We start from the raw sequence: 18,379 nt of genomic DNA on the forward strand, positions 1-18,379 counted from the left end.
AACACTGTCGGATATGTATACTTCGACAAGTCCTATGCAGAGTCTCGCGAAAGTGACAGCACAGTATCTATAATGGTGCATTCTGTTGGGTGAACAGGGGCACTCACAGGCGTCCCCAAAGTGCTCTCTCAAGAGTAGCTGCGTTCAAATGGGCAAATGGGAGCAGGAGTGCTCCTGAATGGGCAGCATGTTACATATAGTGCGCTTTTGTTTTCTTGCTTATGCCTGCGAAAATTGGGTATGCATTATGTTTGGGGGCACATTAGAATTGGTTAAATACGCATACCACTGAACCATTCTTGGCAAAGCCACAAAGCTGGTAATTGTAGTTCCTTTTTTTTTTTTAAGGCAGCCTTTGAATTGCACCTAAGCAGACTATGCTTGCACCTGTTGGTGTCGCGATGACGCAAGTCCCAGCATGTCGTGTCTGAGATTTTTCAGCCTGCTGCAGGCATCCTCATGTCAACACGCCGGATGAACCACTGATATCAATCGGGGCACGTCGTAGTCCAAGCATCTCAACGGCGAGATGGCTTATTGCGGCACCTTGCGACAGCCACAATATTTACACTACGCTATGTGGCCTCAGAGATTGCATGTGCGCACCTTTGCAGTCTCGGAGGTCATGCCCAGGAGTTGCTTGTTAGGTCATGTGTCACTTCCGGTGAAACGGCATTCTTTTATTTGTTAAAGGGACACTAAAGGGAAACAATAAATCAGCTTAGACTAATAAAGCATTGTTTGAAAACCCTGCAGGCAATCATTTCAAAAAGATAGTTTGAATATTAGATGAGAAAATGAAGGTCCAAGTATCAGTATTTGAATTTCGCGCCGAAACCCCAGCGCCGGTACGTCAGCGTGACGTCAGGGTTTCCAAAGTATGCTTTCGCATTTGGGCCGCGTTGGCTGAATAAAGGTTCCCGAAACTTGCCATGTTTAATGCTTGGTTCCTTTAGAACACAATGTAGTCAATCTGTACCGCTATGTATAATTAGTAGGCCCTAGAAAATGCCATCAAAATCCAAGACGTCACAGCCCCCAGATGCGGGAACTCAAGTAGGCGTCGCCACCCGTATATCGTTCTTGCGCTTTTTCTGGCTTACCAAACGTCTGATCGTTGTAAGAGTGGTGTTTTTGGTGTTGTAGAAAGGTAATTTACTGACGCAGGAGAAATAATTTTTCACTTTAGTGTCCCTTTAAGCATGAAATGCTTTTAGCTCCCGTTGTCAGCGTCCTTCAAGTGACCTTGAGACAAAAGCCATAACTGTTATTCAGGCATTCAAACAATAACATCCAGGCAAGTGGCAAGAACAAACCGAGCGAAATATCGCTAAAGCTGTAACTTCTAGCACGCTGGAGTTTTATTTGTCATTTCCAATAGCGAGGTTCAACAGGCAGATTCAGCGCACTATACACTTGATTGTCATCTTTTGGTGCTGAGACAGAGTAACCTGTGCTCTTTTCAACGCCAGCGGTCCATCAGCTTCGCACTGTCCATGCCGCCAGCATCTAGCGCACTGCAAATGGATGTTTGACCGAGACGATACTTACAGTGAGGTTCTGTCTTTGACAGGAAACTATTGCGTCCATGTGGACCAGTGCACAGTATGGCGTGGTGCGGTGTGATGTGGTGAGGTGTGCCATTGTGAACATGCACTTCACTCATTTTAAGATTATGGCTAGTATCATCTCCAACCAGTCTGCTTTGCCTGTAGCCATTTCATGCTTACACCTACTCTCGATTACATGAGAGCCTACATTTTTTCAGCTTCATTATTAAAGACGACTATTTTTGCTAGCTTTTCATGACACTTCTGCTCGTATTTCAGATGGCAAATTTTGCACAGAGGCTCCTCTGTATATATAGTATCTTTAACTAGACTTTTTACGCAGTCCAGAATTTCGTTGCAGTTGGCCTTTAACTTGTAGTTGACCTGTCTGTGTACAAATCTTCAGAACATCATTGCTGATGTTCTTTACTTTTCTAGTGTTGTTTCAACTGCTAAAGGCCCATTATTTTCTCTTGAAAATGTGTTCTTTGTGCAGTGACATTCAGCAGGAAAGCAGCAATAGCAGTAGCACCGCAAGTGACCCACTTTTACCAGAGGCCTCCAAGTCGTCGTCCTTGCCTATAGTCAACATCAAGCAAGAGCCTCTAGACGCATGCGAAACACCTCGTGAGTATTGCATTCATTCTACGGTGTGATTTTGTTGCCTACTGTGTCGTGTTTTCTAACTACAGTCGACTCCCATTAATACGAAGTTCACGGGGACTGCAAAAAACTTCGAACTAAATGAACTTCCAATTAAGCACAAAACACAAAAAACAGCACTGTATTTGTGGCGAAATCGAGTATTTTCTCTAAGAAAAATAGTCGGTCATCTTGCTTTGCTTCTTCTTGCCGAATCGCCCTGCTGAAAGCAAGTTCGGCAGGCTGTAGATGTGGCGGAACGCTTCTTCTGCGTTACCTTCAGCGGCAAAGAAGCGCTCCACGAGAGCAAGGCCCGCAGCTACATCGGCAGCCTTAGGTTGCGGCTCACCTTCAATGTCACCGTCGCTTTCCTGGGTCGCTTCCTGGGGCCGAATAATCTCTACAATTTCGCTATCCGTTAGTGCACCGCACGTTTCGACCGCCTTGTCTACGGCGACGTAATCTTCAAAATTGACGTCCCCGAGAGCATCACCAAAATCAGTGCCGTCAAGCTCGCTTGTTGAAGCTTCCTCCACTGAAATTTCAGAGGCATCCTCCGAAGAAGCTGCCACAAAACCGCAAGCCCTGAAGCAGTTTGCGATTGTTTCTTGCTTTACCCGATCCCATGATCGCGCCAACATGTGGATGGTACTAAGCAGGCTTACCTCGTACTTTGTGGAGCTATCAATTCACAAAATCATGCGCTCGAGGAGGTGCCGCCTGTACAGGACTTTAACATTCTTGATGATGCCTTGGTCCATTGGCTGCAAAACAGCTGTTGTGTTTGCAGGCAGAAATGCGAGGCGTATTGCACTCAAGGCTGGCGCATTCAGGTGAGCACTGCAGTGATCGACAAGGAACAACACCTTGCGGTTCGAAGCAGCAAACTTGCGGTCCAATTTGCTTATCCAGCTCTTGAAGATTTCGGCTGTCATCCACGCTTTTTTATTCGCCTCATAGTCCACAGGCAGCGTCTTCACACCTTTAAAACATCGCGGCTTCGCGGCTTTCTCGATCACAAGTAACCGACATCGTTCCATGCCAGTCATGTTTGCCGCGATCAGCACCGACACTCTCTCCTTGCTGTGTTTGCCCCCAGCACAGTCGTCGTCCTTGAATGTCAGGGTCTTCTCTGGTAGAAGCCGATAGAAGAGTGCAGTCTCATCTGCATTGAAGATGTCTTCCGGTCTGTATTCGGCGAGATATTCAGGCAGCTTTCCGTCCTTCCACGTGGCGCATGTTTCCTGGTTAACGGATGCCTTTTCACCACACACGCTCTTGAAAACCAGGTCATGGCGATCCTTAAAGCGCGTCAGCCATCCATCTGACGAAACGAAGTCATCGATCCCCAACATTGCTGCAAGCGTTTGGGCTTTCATCACAACGATGTCTCCGCTGAGAGGAAGTTTGTTGCTCCTGGCCTCCCTAATCCAAACCAGCAGAGCCTTCTCCGACTCTGGGTAAGCGCCGGTGCGCATTCGCTTCCGAGAAGTCTTGAACTTGTCGTTCTCAAATGCATCCATTATTGTGCGCTTGTTCTTGATGTAGTTTGAGAGCGTGTTCGGCTTGATCCCGTACTTCCGCACTATGTCTTGTTAGGCGGCACCTCCCTTCTCAACTTCCTTCAAAACCTCGACTTTCGTTGCCAGGTCGAGCGTGCGATAAGAGCCACGGTTTGCCATGGCTATAAACTGCGCGACTAGGTACAGTCACTTCCGAATCACCTGTGGAACAACCTAGCCTGCGAGCTTCCCGCACAAAGGCGCTCGACCAACACACGCCTCGACATACGCTGCGCACGCTGCAAGACTAATCTTGCACAATCTCGCCACTGCCAGTATGCAGCGCTGCGTGCACCTATGGCACCCGCGTGGCCTCCGCGATCAGTTCCGGCCACACGCGGAAGCCGCGCGTGGCCTTCGGCGGGAGCCGCTCCGCCTCCCGCCTAAGTTGATCGCGGAGGCCACGGCAGCCGTAGCAATGAATAATCGCGCCGCTCCAAGAAGGATGGCGTTGCGGGCGGCTGCGGTGGCGATGACACCAACGCGGAGCACGGAACTGTTGCAACACTTGAAAAATTGCACATTCTACCAAAGAATGATGGTCACCTCGAGGATCCCGGCTGAAAATTAACTTCCAATTAAACAATATTACTGGATGAGGACTTCGAATTATCGAGCGATTTCTTCTATAGGATTACATGCAAAACTGACGGGACCAGCACTTCACTTCTAATTAACCGATAACAGGGTGTCTACCAACCGGGAAAACTGGGAATTCTCAGGGATTTTGAGTAGTCTGGAAAAAGTCGGGGAAAACTCAGGGAATTTAGGCCTCTATCAAGGAAAATTAGCGGCAATTTTATTGAAAAGGTCGAAAGTCGCGGTAGTGCTGGCTCGAGCAACAGACCGGAATCGTAATGAATCGTCTTTGACGCCCTGTCGTCGGCTGGAGGAGTTGCCAGTGTGCACTCAACGACCGACTTTCCGGATTCCCGATAATTTGGACGGCTTCGCGGCACCGCCACGTACCCCATAGATTCAACGTATCAGAACGTGTGAAATTTCGGACGCAAGAACTCTTCGCCCTCCGATTTTCCGGACGTTTTGCCCTGACCGCAGGTCCGAAACGGCAATAATCAAAGGCACCACCGCCGCCGTTTTGATTACTTCGCCACCTCGACCGGCACTCTCGCACACAGATCCGCTGGCAGCCGTTGCCACCACTGCGGCAACGCTAGGCCTAGCTGCTTCGTCGTTCGCTATGAAGCTTCTTGCCGTTGGGTGCCGAGTTATTTATTGAAAGAATTAGCTGCTGTCAGCAATGGCACAGACTCCGCCTTTGGGTTCCTCGCTATTGGCTTAGAAACTTAGAAAACACGGCATGTTGCATAATGCCGGTTCCCGAAAGTTAGCTTCGCCTTTGTGCAGAAATTTTACATGGTGAAGCATCCGCAAAAGTATTGCAGTGAAGCATAACAAGCGTGGGAAGGGGCTATTGCCACTGAAAACAGTATATATTCCTTAATTATACACACACGCACCCGGTATTTCCTGTCACAGTACGTGCGCCAATATGCCTAATATGTGTACCGACATGCCTTCAGAGCGTTTTGGAACGTGCCTGTGGCGGTTTGAGGCCCTAAGGGCAGTAAATGACACGATTTTTTTTTTCCAACTGGCCGATTTTTCGAACATTTTCGCGACCCCTAGGGAGTTCTAAAAATCGGCTGTGGACTGTGCAACTGACCAAGATGCTTCAAATGGTCCTTGAGGCGAACGAGTGGCAGAAGGAGGACAAGAACAGAAATGATGTACGCATTGAGGAATAAATGGGAAAGGAAGCTTGCTGTCGCCGTTTTGAAGGAGCTTGAGCTCAAAAAACAAAGTTTTGGCTGATGCCGAGATGCAGGTGTCCCTCATCCAAACCAAAATAAACTCGTTAAAGCAGTGAAACACAACACTCAGGCGTCGTGCTTGGGCTGAGAGTGCGTCAGGACAGTTGATGTTGACTTAGGAGTGGTTGAGAGAGAATCTCAATTGTGACAGAGTTTGGGCCTCATACCACTGAGCTTGCTATCAGTTGATAGAAATAGCTCATATTCGAATATATTTGCCTCTATGTGCATCTCCTTTTTATTCGTGTTTGTGAATGTCCGACTTCATTTGCAATTTTATTTCGAAGACACTTTATTTGCTGTGCATTTTACTAACCCCTGCCTTCTATTCTCTTTTTCAATAAACACCACTCCTTAGTATTCAAATTGGATGAAGTCGCTTTGTTATATTTTTCATATGCTTACTCGAGAGTGACAGAATCAGGCGATATGTTCTCAGCCCGTCTTGACATAAAACATAGTTCTGCATCACTCAGGGAAATGTGCAAAGTCACTCAGGGAAAACCTGGAAAACTCAGGGAATTTGGAAATGTAAACTTGGTAGACACCCTGGATAATTCCTATTAAGCGGCTTCGAATTATTGGGAGTCGACTGTATAAGTTCACTTGACATTGAATTAGATTGCAATTCCTGTTGACGTGAGGTACATCAGGCTGTATATCAGAACACAAATTATAATAACACAAAATTCTGAGAAGAAACTATTGAGCTAACCAAAGAAAAATGAACCAACCAAAATTATATTACTAAGCTTTCATGCAGTTACATTGTACAATGCGATGAAATTACTTTTCCTGAAATCAGTTTTTTGGGCCTGCCCAATTACTTAGATTTTCTTTTGGTAGATATTCTGAAGCATCAGCAGCTCCATGCAGGAGTTTAAAAAAGCTATCATCGTTTTTGTTGTTGTCAAGCACTTGTGCATGGTTCCACTGTTGCTGTTTTGGGAGACCACTTTGCACACAGCTTCCTAGTTAGCAGCATCTTTTGATATTTTAATTGCAGGCTCGTAAGTAACATTATGCTTGCATTTTTCCAGCAAATGGAAATGTCTCAGTCCTGCCTGCTCTTCAAAATTCTACAGTGGAGGCTTCCCCACGAAAGAAACCAAGAAAACAGTTACTGTAAGTGATATGGAGTCATCACTTAGGGAAACAAACTCTTGTCTACCCTCACAGTGTCTTTTTGTGCGTGAAAAACATTACAGTGAAAAAAAATACACATTTCTTCTCCTCCCCCCCTCCCCCGTACTTTATTTCAGCTGCGCAAATGAGTTTTTGGACACCCATTCCACTGATGGAGAGGATGACGTTGAAAAGGAGAGTCGAGAAAACCTCAAGAAGGAATTCTCACGGGGAGGTGAGCATTTATGAGATTGAAGTTCTGTCTGTTGCGCTTGTTACTTGCGTTTGGACATGCGAACATGATAGTTTTGTAGTGTGACTAAAGGCAATTTGTTAATAAAGGATTAGTGTATGCAGGCAGTATGGTAGATAACTGTAAATTTAGACTATACAAATACATTCGAAATACTGTTAAAAATGGGCTGTACCCTCTTCATTGTTTCACTTGGTAAGGACAAGAAACAGTGGAATGAAGTGTACCAGAAAAGCAGTTCAGTGTTTTAGTGTCAAGAAGCACTTAGAGAAATATGATCCCTGTTTCACATAGTTAAATCTAGATATAATTAACCTTCACATTGTGAAATTCACAATTTCACTCCTTATTTTGCGTTTTGTGACTTGAGCCCGGCCTGAGCCCCATTCAAGACCACATGTCTTTTACCACAAATTAGCTAAGTAATATTGAGTCACAATCTTTACCTTTAATGGGGGTGTGCGAATACTCCAATAATTAGATTTGCGAATCGTCTATTACTCGATTTAAACTCTAGAAAATATTGTGAGAGGCCTCAGAGTATACTTTTAATTAAACAGTTAAATCTTGACATAACGAAATTGTCAACATAGTGAATTATTTAACTTTTTATAACTTGTACGAAATTTCACTGCCGCAGCAAAGAAATACCGAGACAATAATTGGAAACTTACATAGACACATACAGTCAAATTGTTGAATTACAAGCTGCTGCTTGCGAACGCACCTCTCAAATCGCACATGCTACCAAGAGTAACCTCCGAAGCAGAACAGCATTATATTCCATATGAAGTCCAAGTGCGATAAGATCCTATTGCACTTCACGCTCTGTATGCTTTGGGTGCAAGTGAAGGCTTGCAAGGGTGAGCCAAGGAGGATGGTGGCTTGATGAGCGCCGTCTTCCTGCACGAGCAAGTGAAAAGGGAGAGGGGAACGTGCATGCGAGGTGGAGGGGGGTGGAGGGCAAGGTTGGTGCAAGTCTCCTTTTCTAGCGCGGCTATGGCTGTGCATGACTGTCAGCGCGACTGTGCACATATGTAGCCCACACGCCCTGTTTGAGAGGTAATTTGCCGCATGCGCAAAAACTGGCCCTGCCGAAATGGTGTTACATCATGTTCGCTGTCTTCCGGCGCTTTTAGTACTGTTAAACTATGGGGTTTTGCATGTGAAAACTACGATCCAGTTAGGAGGCAGGCCACAGTGGTGGACTCTAGATTAATTTTGACCACCTGGGGTTCTTTAACATGCACCTAAATCTAAGCACACAGGTGTTTTTGCATTTCGCCCCCATCGAAATGCGGCCGCTGCGGCAGGGATTTGATCCCGCAACCTTGTGCCTAGCAGTACAACACCAAAGCCACTAACCAACCACACTGAGTACATTTAGTACTCTTGGTTGTGTAATATAAAGTTTCGGAGACGTGTAGAAGCTAGAGGCAAACGAAGCATTTGTTTCCTGTGGGTGATGCTATCAGCCATGCAGGTGGAGCGGACGCGAAAGCGCAGCTGACTTCACTTCGTACCACCGATGTTAGGATACCTTCGACACAGCACAAAACCGTACCTTTGGGCACCGGCTCTCAATTTCAATGAAATACACTTTCTTTTCTCATTCAGATTTGCTTTTTTTTTTGTAAGAAAGATCTCTCAATGACTTCTTATTTGCGTAAAACGTTGAATTTCAATATAACGAAACAGATTGCTGATTTTGCCGAGTTTGCTATGTCGAGGTTTAGCTGTGATGCCTTTTCTGCAGCCAGTTTGGGTTTAGCTTTTCTGGAGGACACTGTGTTGTGACACCATGACACAGTATGTGGTCACATGGAAGCAGGACACTGCAACGTTTTGACATCCGCTCTGGCTCACTCAGTCGCCTTGTATGCTGCTACTCATTTTGAGGGCTGCATAGAGGACGGCAAAGTGAGCCGTATCGAGTGTCAAAAGCTCGCAATGTCTTACTCTCACATGAGCACATACTACGTCATGATATCCTAACACAGTTGAAATGAAACCAAAACTGACTGTAGAAAAAATAATGCGTATATTAAATTATTCACAATGCTGTGAGGCTTGACAGTAGTTTTTCCAAGGTTCAGATGTACTGTATCTTCATTCAAAGCAAATAAAAAAGACTGAAATATTGTCAGCACCCCTTTAACGCTCGTAACACACAGACGAATAGTTGATTCACCTAGTTGTAAAATTATCAGTCTGGCTTCTTGCAGGATTTTGTCCATAAATACCTTACTGTTACCCACCAGATTTTTTCTAAGAGGCTCAGTTTTTTGAACTGCTGAACCAAGCCTTGTTCTGACAAAATTTTTTACTTAAGTGTTCAACTGGAATTGTGGCTTCGTTACATTGAGGCTCAGCTGTGCTGTCCTCAATTAGCACATAGGGTTTACTGACTGTTTATGCTGTCTGCCTATGTAAAACCGGTCAGCATGTTTTTTAAATATGTTTTGATAGGTCACCTTTTTCACCATGTGTCAGAGATCTTGGCACTAATATGTTGGCCATAGCTGGAGGTGCTAGAAAGAGAGCATTGTTAAATAAATGAAAGAAATTGTTATATCTTCATTCATTCATTCATTCATTCATTCATTCATTCATTCATTCATTCATTCATTCATTCATTCATAATACCTCAAAGGCCTCAATGTGAGGCATTGCACGAGGAGTGGGCATTAGTGCAGAAGTCATGGGTTACATAATAAAAATGTTCCTAGATTTCAAATTTGAATTGGAAATCTGTTATGTTCTAACATGAAAATAACATATTGCATGGCAGCAATGCTCAAAACCAGCATTACTGGTCTTGCCTAATAATATTCTTCGCATTGCAGATGATTTGAAGTGTGTGGCCTTCTGCAAACGTCCAAGCATGTCACTACTGACAAGCTACTCCCACAACTGGAAAACACGGCAGAATCATTTCATCAGGCACACTGATGTTAAACCAAAGGGTAAGATTTGTTTTGCATTTGTTTTGCAGGCCTGTTGAGATACCCTTTTACTGCAGTCAAGACTTGATAGAAGACTTGCTTACTTAAAGGACAGTTAAGGCTGTATTGCATACTTAAGTACAATCTCGTGATAAATTTAGTTACTGCACCAAATGGCGTGACTGCAAGTTTTGTAGTTTTCCCATAAATAAGTCTTCATGAGTGAATTGTACATTGACAGTTTGTGCTTTAGAAGGGATTATTTCTGGTGGCTAGCCTGTGCTTGCTGTTGTCACAAACTGAATGGGAGCCCAGAAAGGCTCCCATTCAGTTCCTGTTTTTATTTCGCACAAAAATAGTGCTTTTTATTTTGCACAAAAGTAGTGCAGAAAGCACTTCCTTCACAGTGTGGCTGTGGTGCGCATCCTCCTCTGAGACACGTTTTTCACTACCGCATGCACATCCCGATCATCGCGCAACAAGCCTTAAGTGGCTCGTTGTGTGATGGCCTTTTTTTTTAGTGGTACAAAAAAAAAAAACATGACTTTCTCTGAGCAAGAGATGGGTGGAAAGGGGAACTAGTGGCACGCGCAGACAGAAAAACTGGTGTTGTGTCGCTGACGACATGCGGCGGTAGTTGTGGCGACAGTCGACTGCGAAGGGAGGGAGAGAACGGCAATGGAGGATGCTCGCCTGGGGCCTAGCGGCGATTTATGCAGTAGGCCTTGGATGCACGCCAAGCGAGAAACAGGGTGCGACATGCGAAGCGCGAGTGCTGCTTTCCCTTGCTGAGAGGATGCAATGTAATTGCTAGTTGTGTCCGACTTCTGTTACACATTTATAACACTTACTGGAGACAAGCAGGCAGCACCTTTAGGTAGCACATTAACTGCTCACATGTATCATTGAGGAGGTTGGCCTAAAAGGCCACATGTGTACTTCATATTGTGGCTCGTTAGGTCTTGCAAGAAGTCTTACCCCTCCAACTGTATAACTTAATGCATTACCAAGTGTGCCGCAGGCTTTGGCTTTCATGTGTTATGTGTGTTTCATGTGTTTCATGTGTTGTGCACAGCAGTAAACTCAAGAATAAAGGCTTTAAAGTCACAAATAAAGGCGAAGCGTTCTGACATTGCAGTCATTCACTACAGCCGCTCAATAAAAAAATGCAGTGCTTTTATCGAGTGGCCGTGCATTGATGTACGATTTCTCTTGATTGCACTAAATAATGCTCACGCCTTCTGGGACTAGAGGAGGAGTCTGAATGCTCTGATTTTCCATGTTAACAAGGGTCAAATTAACGAGGTTTTGCTGTATACCTTTTGCGGCATTTTTCTGGCTGTTTTGAAGGAGTGCCGACACCAAAATTTTGTGACTTGCCTTTTTCTTTTTTAGGTAGCTGTTGACCCAGTAATCATGGTGTGAAGCCTGAATCTTTCAAAGCACACAAATAAATAATTACAGCTTTTTTCATGCTACCCATTCAAATCTAAGTGCAGCAAGACTTCAGGCGTGATAAAAGAGATTGGCTACATCACACATGAATCCAGAGATGTAGTGGCCACGGGGTATCACATACAAATTCAAGAATGCACCAGTCGCCCTGTGTAGGGGTTGAAGGCCATGCAATAACTGTGTCACCGAAAACGTCCAAATAGGCTCTTTGAATAGTGCACTTCTCTTGGAAATGCGAAGGAATGCTCTCCCATCTTGTCCTGTCAAATGCTGAATGGTCTCTGTTTTCGGCACCACTTTCATTATGTGTGCACGTCAGTGATGTCTGGTGCCATAAGACGGAGAAGTCACATTTTGCAGACATGAAAAGTCTCCTTTTCATGTCCAAAGCCATGCCGCACTGGACGCGTGCCTTAAGCAGGTCATATTAACTCTTCTCCTACCATGGCAAAAATTACTGTTTTTTGCAGGTTACGCCAGATATGTTTTTTTTCTGAAAATACTGCATTCAGTATTTTATGTTAGTACATATACAAAAAGCAAAATGAAAACACTTTTCATGCATAAAAATTTTATTAACGAGATACATGTCATAAAAAAGATATAAATTGTCAAAATCAAGATTGTGGGATAAAATTTAACAAAGTTTGTAAAGACGCTTATATCTACTGAGAAAAAAAAAGTATGAAAAAAATATGACATATACAAATTGTGTTGCAGTCTAATAGGCACTATCTCCGAAATAAAATCAGTTTTTCATTGAACAGGTCTTACACTACAAAAATTTAACTGCAAGCACGACAGTTGGGCGTGCCTTGCGGCAGAGCAGTTCCTCGATGTAAAATGTTGGGGAACGTTGCCTGTCTTGCAGTAAACTCATGTTTTCTGCTCGACTTTCCTGTCGTTGTAGCCTTTCTTGCTGTTTCTAAAAGTCTGCATCTTGGCAGGCTCTCAAGCACTCCAAACAGCAAAGATGTGCCGAAGCAAAAAGCGAAAGTAACTGGTCTGTGGCTGCTGATGTTCCAGGCTGGTTTGCACCATTGTCACTCTCAGATTCAAAATTCGATGAAAACGAAGCATCCTTAGACTCGCCGCTGCCGTATTCATCAATAAGATCAACCTCAGACGCAGTGGAATCGCGAGACCTGCGATCTTTTGAAGCACAAGGGTTGCTTCCAGAGGCGGCCATTTTTACTTTCTATTCTGACAATCGCAAAACTTCATAGTGCGTTCAAAAATCACCACCAAGCAGGGAAGAAAGCAAACTGCTTAGGAAACAAAAATATAGTTCTCCTTCAGGTCCAATGGCGAAGTGTGTCCATGAGCTGCATGGAAAGCCTCGAAAGCGCCGTTTCAAACCATCAGTAGCGGGCTAACGAGGCCCAATGGGCGCGGTGAGGAAAGGGTTAGAAGGCAGCATAATTATTTTTTGCGATCCTGAGGGATCGAAGCTTCATAGTGAGATTACTAGGTCAACAGCTGTATGATAAGGAAACAAAAACAAGACAAAATGTTTTTTTCTGTAGTCTCATTTCGAGCGTTGCTTTTCCGATAGCTCGGCATGTCTACCTTGCTTATTCACATTATTCTTGCTTTCATAATTGAAAAGATGTCAAATGAGCATTCACCATATAGAGTGTTTATAACTTTGGCTTAATTCCATTATGCAGATGACAAAAAACAGACCGTTAATGATTTGGCCAACCAAAAAGGTGTACTGCAGAAGGCTAATGGTTGGAAGGTTTTCCACTTGGCATCACAGATGGAGGATGTGGTGAGTGGTGAAACGTATCTCTTGCTGCACACAACTGTCGTCTCTCATATAAACGTGCAGGGACAAGCTTTATTATCACAACGCTGTTATATTGGGGACTGCATATCTCACACTTTTTGCCATGTTTTATTGACAAATGACTTTTCATGTGCCTACTATTTTTAGTACAAGGGAAAGCTTTCAGTCCACATTGTCCACTATGCTATAGCAGTTAGGGAGGAAATGCCATGCGAAATTTTTTATGGGCATCTTTCATTCTCTAGCTGTGTTCATGCGGTCCTCTGCTTTAAACATTGATAATTTATAAATGAGCACAATAGCACTTATATGCTAGCACAGAAGAGATGCTGAAAAAAAGTTCAAGCCCAGCTCTTTCAATTATAACCTTTTGTTTGTCTAGGTGATCATCATGTGGCTCGTGGTTTCAGAAATGTTGAATCATTCCTGCAACAATACAAAATCGAATCTCAATATTGAATGAGTTTGAATTTGGGTTTGAAGCGACCACTCCATGCATACTGGGCTTTCTAAACAAAATACACAGTGCATTTAGTAGTGGCTCAGTTATGTGTATCGATTTGTGATCATGTGGACATGCGGCAGTGTTAATGTCAAGGTTTCTTGGTACAATGCCACCTTGTGTATGAATATACATGGCACCTTTTGTGCCGAGTTAATATATGAATTCCTTATTGAAATGCTAACGTATTTGTCAGTCCCTTTATAACAAACGTCGGCTGAATAGAGGTATGAAAAATATCATATAATTTATTCATAACCTTTATTAAAAAGTTATGAATGCTTGTGTTCGAGGGGCTGACTTGTTGGGATGCTTAATGTTTTGTGGTCACGTCACCAACCGATTTTTTGAGCATCTCATTTTCTAAGACATGCTCGATCATTCGGACTGCCCCGCTGCACGACCACCTTATTTATACAGCCAATGCATAATGGTAACCAAAATTTTGGATGCTTAAGAGTGTGTTGCTCAATTTTCTGGACATGACCCATGCACTCAATGTCTCATAGAAGGCAGTTGTGAACAAAGTCAGTGCCATTTTGGTTGTCACTTATACGCTTGCTTTCATTGGCAAGGAGGTTTCTCAACTTTCCAGATGTCAAACATCCACTCCAATTAGACATGCCTTGGCTCTGCACCAATCTGTAACTCTGGTTGCTGACCCTTGTGTAAAACACCCCTTAGTGGTATCAGCATTGTGGCTATGGCGAAAATTCACCACCAGCCAATCTGGTCTGGTGATAACTGGCAAGCCATCGCATAAATCTTGCTGCTTTTGTATTTGTACCTCTAGTCTTTATTGGCAGTCAGGACTGAAATGAACTCACACATGCAAGGCCAGATTGGCAGCCATAGAAGCAACCTTGGGTCCTAATATGATCAGCCAGTAATTACTACCAGCACCTACCATGATTGTTCATGCATTTACTGGACAAAATGGAGAAGACTTTTGTGTAGGTAGAAGTCCCCAAACTAGGTTTACGCAACAATATTATGCCACTGAGTGGAATTCTGAATGAATTTTCCATACCGCTGGCACTGTGAAAGAAAAAGAATCTAGAATTTACTTTTTTGAACTCCCCAATTAAATACTAGGACATTCTTTGAACCACCTTTGTGTCTGAAAAATCAGTCGACGACTTTATGTACCTAGTTTCTTCTCCTCCTAAAATGCAGTGCGACTGCACTAGACATCGAAGAAAAATTATGGCGTGTGAATTAGAAAGGAAAATTTCACTGCATGTGCACCGTAATTTTTGTTTGCTGAAAATATTGTTCATTGCAAGTTATGGCTTATTTTGCTGCAGGTCGACCTAGAGGATACAGTCCACAACAAGCTGTCGCACCTGTTAAACTTTATCGAAGACAAGCCACCAGCAATACGACTAAAGCCACTCAACATGGATGAAGAGCGAATACTCAACAAGATTAATGACCTCATCAAGGTAGGCTATGCCAACCGGCCTACTGCTTCTTCTACGCTAGCATAGTACTGTAAACTTCCATTAATTCAACTCCAGTTAATTCGATCCCGACTGAAAGTCCTGGCAGGTGCCCATGCATTTCTGTGGACCCAAAATTTCATTTTTTCGATGCTAAAATTGGCCTTCGCCAGATTATTCGAACTTGACCAGCCAGCATTCCTGACCCCTATGGTGACCCCAACATCGACCCCTTTAGTGGCAGCATGTCTTGGCAATACTTTAGAGGGCAGTGAATGCATTGAACGCACGTCATCTCCCGTCGAGAACGCCTATTTTCTGTCTGCCCTAGGAAGATTTTCAAACAATAACACACCCTATTCTAATGTGTGCCTTTTCTTCCGTGGAAAGTAACGCCGAAACACGGGGCGTTTGTATACTTTACCTCATAACAGTGCTGTATTGCTGCGAAGCCGACTTTAGAACATTGTGGCGAAGCTGATGTTGAGGCAGCCTGGTTCTGAAAGGGAATTTTTATTTTTAGCCAATCTTAATAGAATTGGGCGAACTTTAGTTTTTCATGCTGATTTCAAATAATATTTCCTTCTTCTGCGGAGGTCAGTTATTTCACAAGTTAATTAAAATTAATTAAAAATCATGTACATGTGCTTTTGCTTCAGGCCTCTATTGGGTGAAAATGGCAAAATAACAACTTACAGTGGACTCCTATTAAACAGAGCTCGAAGGGGATCCAAAAAAGTGTTCCATTTAAGCTTCATTTAACTGAGGTACACATAATGAAGCGCAACTTCATTTAATTTGCGCCAGCCTCTACTCATCTAGATGCACAGAAAAAAAAAAAAGGAATGATTCGTGATTTGTTGGGCACGCTTGAGCTGCTTTTTCACAGAGTAAGTGCAGATGCTGGACAGGCTTGCTAGAAATTCTGGACACCCCCCCATGCTCAAAATAGCACTGCAAAAGTTCAACTGCGTCTTTAGCTGCACTGTCCGGCACCACTACACTGGGAATAAGGCTATCACACTTAAAATTGGAGGAGGGTCGATCTTTGGCTTGTGCTTCAGCAGATGTTTCATGGCTTATTGTTCAGCAAAATTTCCTGCAGCTGGCCCTGTTGCCAGTTGGTGCAAACGTCTCTGTGGACTGCAGCACTCTCACCTTAGTCTTGAAGACAAGGCCACGCCGTTTCTTGACTTGGCTTAGCCATTCATAGCTTGCAGCAAAATGTTCCACTCCCATTTGCAGGGCTGTCCCTTGTGCCTTCTGCTCCAACATGGGTCCACTTATAGGAAAATTGGCCACAAGAAAAGTTTAAACCACAAGAAAATAACTTTTTCCAGTTCTTCCTATGGCGGGGTTTGGGTACGGGCTTGTTGGTATTCCATGGTATCAATCTTCACTTACAGCGCATACATAGACGAGGGACAAAAAGGACGAGTTGGAAGTCAGCACTTGTCTTCGTCTTCCTTTTTGTCCCTAGTCTATGTATGCGCTGTAAGTGACAATTGCTTCCTATGGCATTGTCTGCACCAGCATTTGCTTTGAAGTAAATATTCCATTCTTGATGGCACCTTCGATGGTTGCTTTGTTCTTCAGAATCCGTGACAGCACCGACTTCAGCATCTCAAATTTTTTTGCCACCTCCGTCATTGAGAGGCTGCTTTGATTGAGCTTCTGGAGCACTTGCAGCTTCTTTTCTTCAAGCCACAGTGCTCAATGTGACCATTTCTTCATGCTCTCCGTCATGCCAAAACATCCACTACATGTAGGCACAGATGCAGGCCCAAAACAAAGCAGCACAAGCCAGGATGGCTACTGGATTGGCTTCTCCTGACTATGGCATTGGCTGTGAAGAATTATTTCATGGTCGTGACACTACTTTTCGCGTGTGCAAGCAAAAATACGCCTGTGCACTGCGTAGCTTTCGTGCCGTTTAACCACAGGTAACAAGTAAGTAGTGTTTCAATTAATGAAGGATTTTATTGCACGTTACATAGTAAACCAACCAAATAATTCCATCTAATTTCGTTTATCAGGAATTTTCGTTTAACCAAGTTTTGTTTATTGGGAGTCCACTGTAACTTTAATGTGTGGTTCAATAGCCCAAAAGGTGAAAAACACAACAATGCAACCATTTTTCCAAAAGTGGTCATTGTAGATGCCATTATAATACACAGAAGTTAACTTCTTGCAATGCGGGACAATGCTGCAGGAAATAGAGCAAAAAAATAAAATAAAATAAAATAAAATAAACATTGAAGCGAAAACTTTAAAATCTGCTTGCTTTATACACCTTATCATGCATGCAACTTGCTACTGCCAAAATGAATTTGGTTCTGCTTGCTTTGGGGATGCTGAGATATCAATGGTGGCAGACTGCAAGGAGTAAAAAAACATTTAATTGTCAGAAAATAACAAAATACAACTCAAGATAGGAGTAAAATTACTCCTATCAGGAGTAAAATAGAACTCAAGATGGAGTAAATTTCATTATTACATGACCAAAATATTGATGCATGAAGCAAGATACTTTACAGATTAGTGTAAAAAAATGTAGTTGATTTCGAAAATGTCACTCTTAATAATTCAAATTTTATGAGGTTTTCGGTTTACTAGGACCAGGCTGAAACCGGCTACCATTGTGCAAAGCATATTTGACCCTTGCCCATTTTCTTGATAGAAATTGGCTGTGCTTTAGATTTCTATATTGTTTAAGGTGAAGCTTTAGCTCAGGACATCCTATCTAAATACATGGGAAAGAAGAAATAGTATTTCTCTGCAACCACTGCTCCAAATTTGATCAGGGTTATTGCGTTTAAAAGAAAAAGTTAAAAGCTAGTGACTGTGGGTTGCAAATTTTCAATTTAGATAGTCGGTTTTTAATAAAAATTGACAAAAATTACAAATTTTCAGTGAACAAAACCATCAAATTTACAACGCTAATTCAGCAATAAAATATTATATCACAATTCTATAAATTGCACCTAATAGTACATCTAAAGCAGACAAGATTGATATAAGTGACTCTGAACTAGACCATAACTTGTGAGCATAACTTTTGCAAAATCCTTGTGAACAATGTAACAAATTCACATAAGATATAAATTAGCATATCAAATTAGTCCACTTTGGATGCTCTAATAGATCCAGTTTATAAAGCTGTAATATCCGTTCTAGCTGCAGAGCTACTAATTTGTAAACTTCATTCTTCTATTTTTTTTTTTCAAACTTACGAATTCAAATTCCATTAAAAGACTTCAGACCCTAAATCGAAAT

The 18,379-nt window shown here is 43.0% G+C and overlaps 1 protein-coding gene across 3 annotated transcripts in view; it reads left to right on the top strand.

The window, feature by feature from the left end:
* The window catches only part of LOC135914650 (histone deacetylase complex subunit SAP130-like), a 612,247-nt gene that overhangs the window by 555,357 nt on the left and 38,511 nt on the right, over window positions 1-18,379 (top strand). For all 3 annotated transcript variants that reach the window (XM_065447584.2, XM_070532047.1, XM_070532046.1), the window contains exons 19-24: window positions 2,047-2,177; window positions 6,630-6,714; window positions 6,852-6,949; window positions 9,814-9,933; window positions 13,038-13,141; window positions 14,969-15,106. In XM_065447584.2, coding sequence (XP_065303656.1) covers window positions 2,047-2,177; window positions 6,630-6,714; window positions 6,852-6,949; window positions 9,814-9,933; window positions 13,038-13,141; window positions 14,969-15,106 — 676 coding nt within the window. The remainder of the gene's footprint in view (window positions 1-2,046; window positions 2,178-6,629; window positions 6,715-6,851; window positions 6,950-9,813; window positions 9,934-13,037; window positions 13,142-14,968; window positions 15,107-18,379) is intronic.

Source organism: Dermacentor albipictus, chromosome 1 (genome assembly GCF_038994185.2).
Source record: "Dermacentor albipictus isolate Rhodes 1998 colony chromosome 1, USDA_Dalb.pri_finalv2, whole genome shotgun sequence".
Taxonomy (NCBI): Eukaryota; Metazoa; Arthropoda; class Arachnida; order Ixodida; family Ixodidae; genus Dermacentor; species Dermacentor albipictus.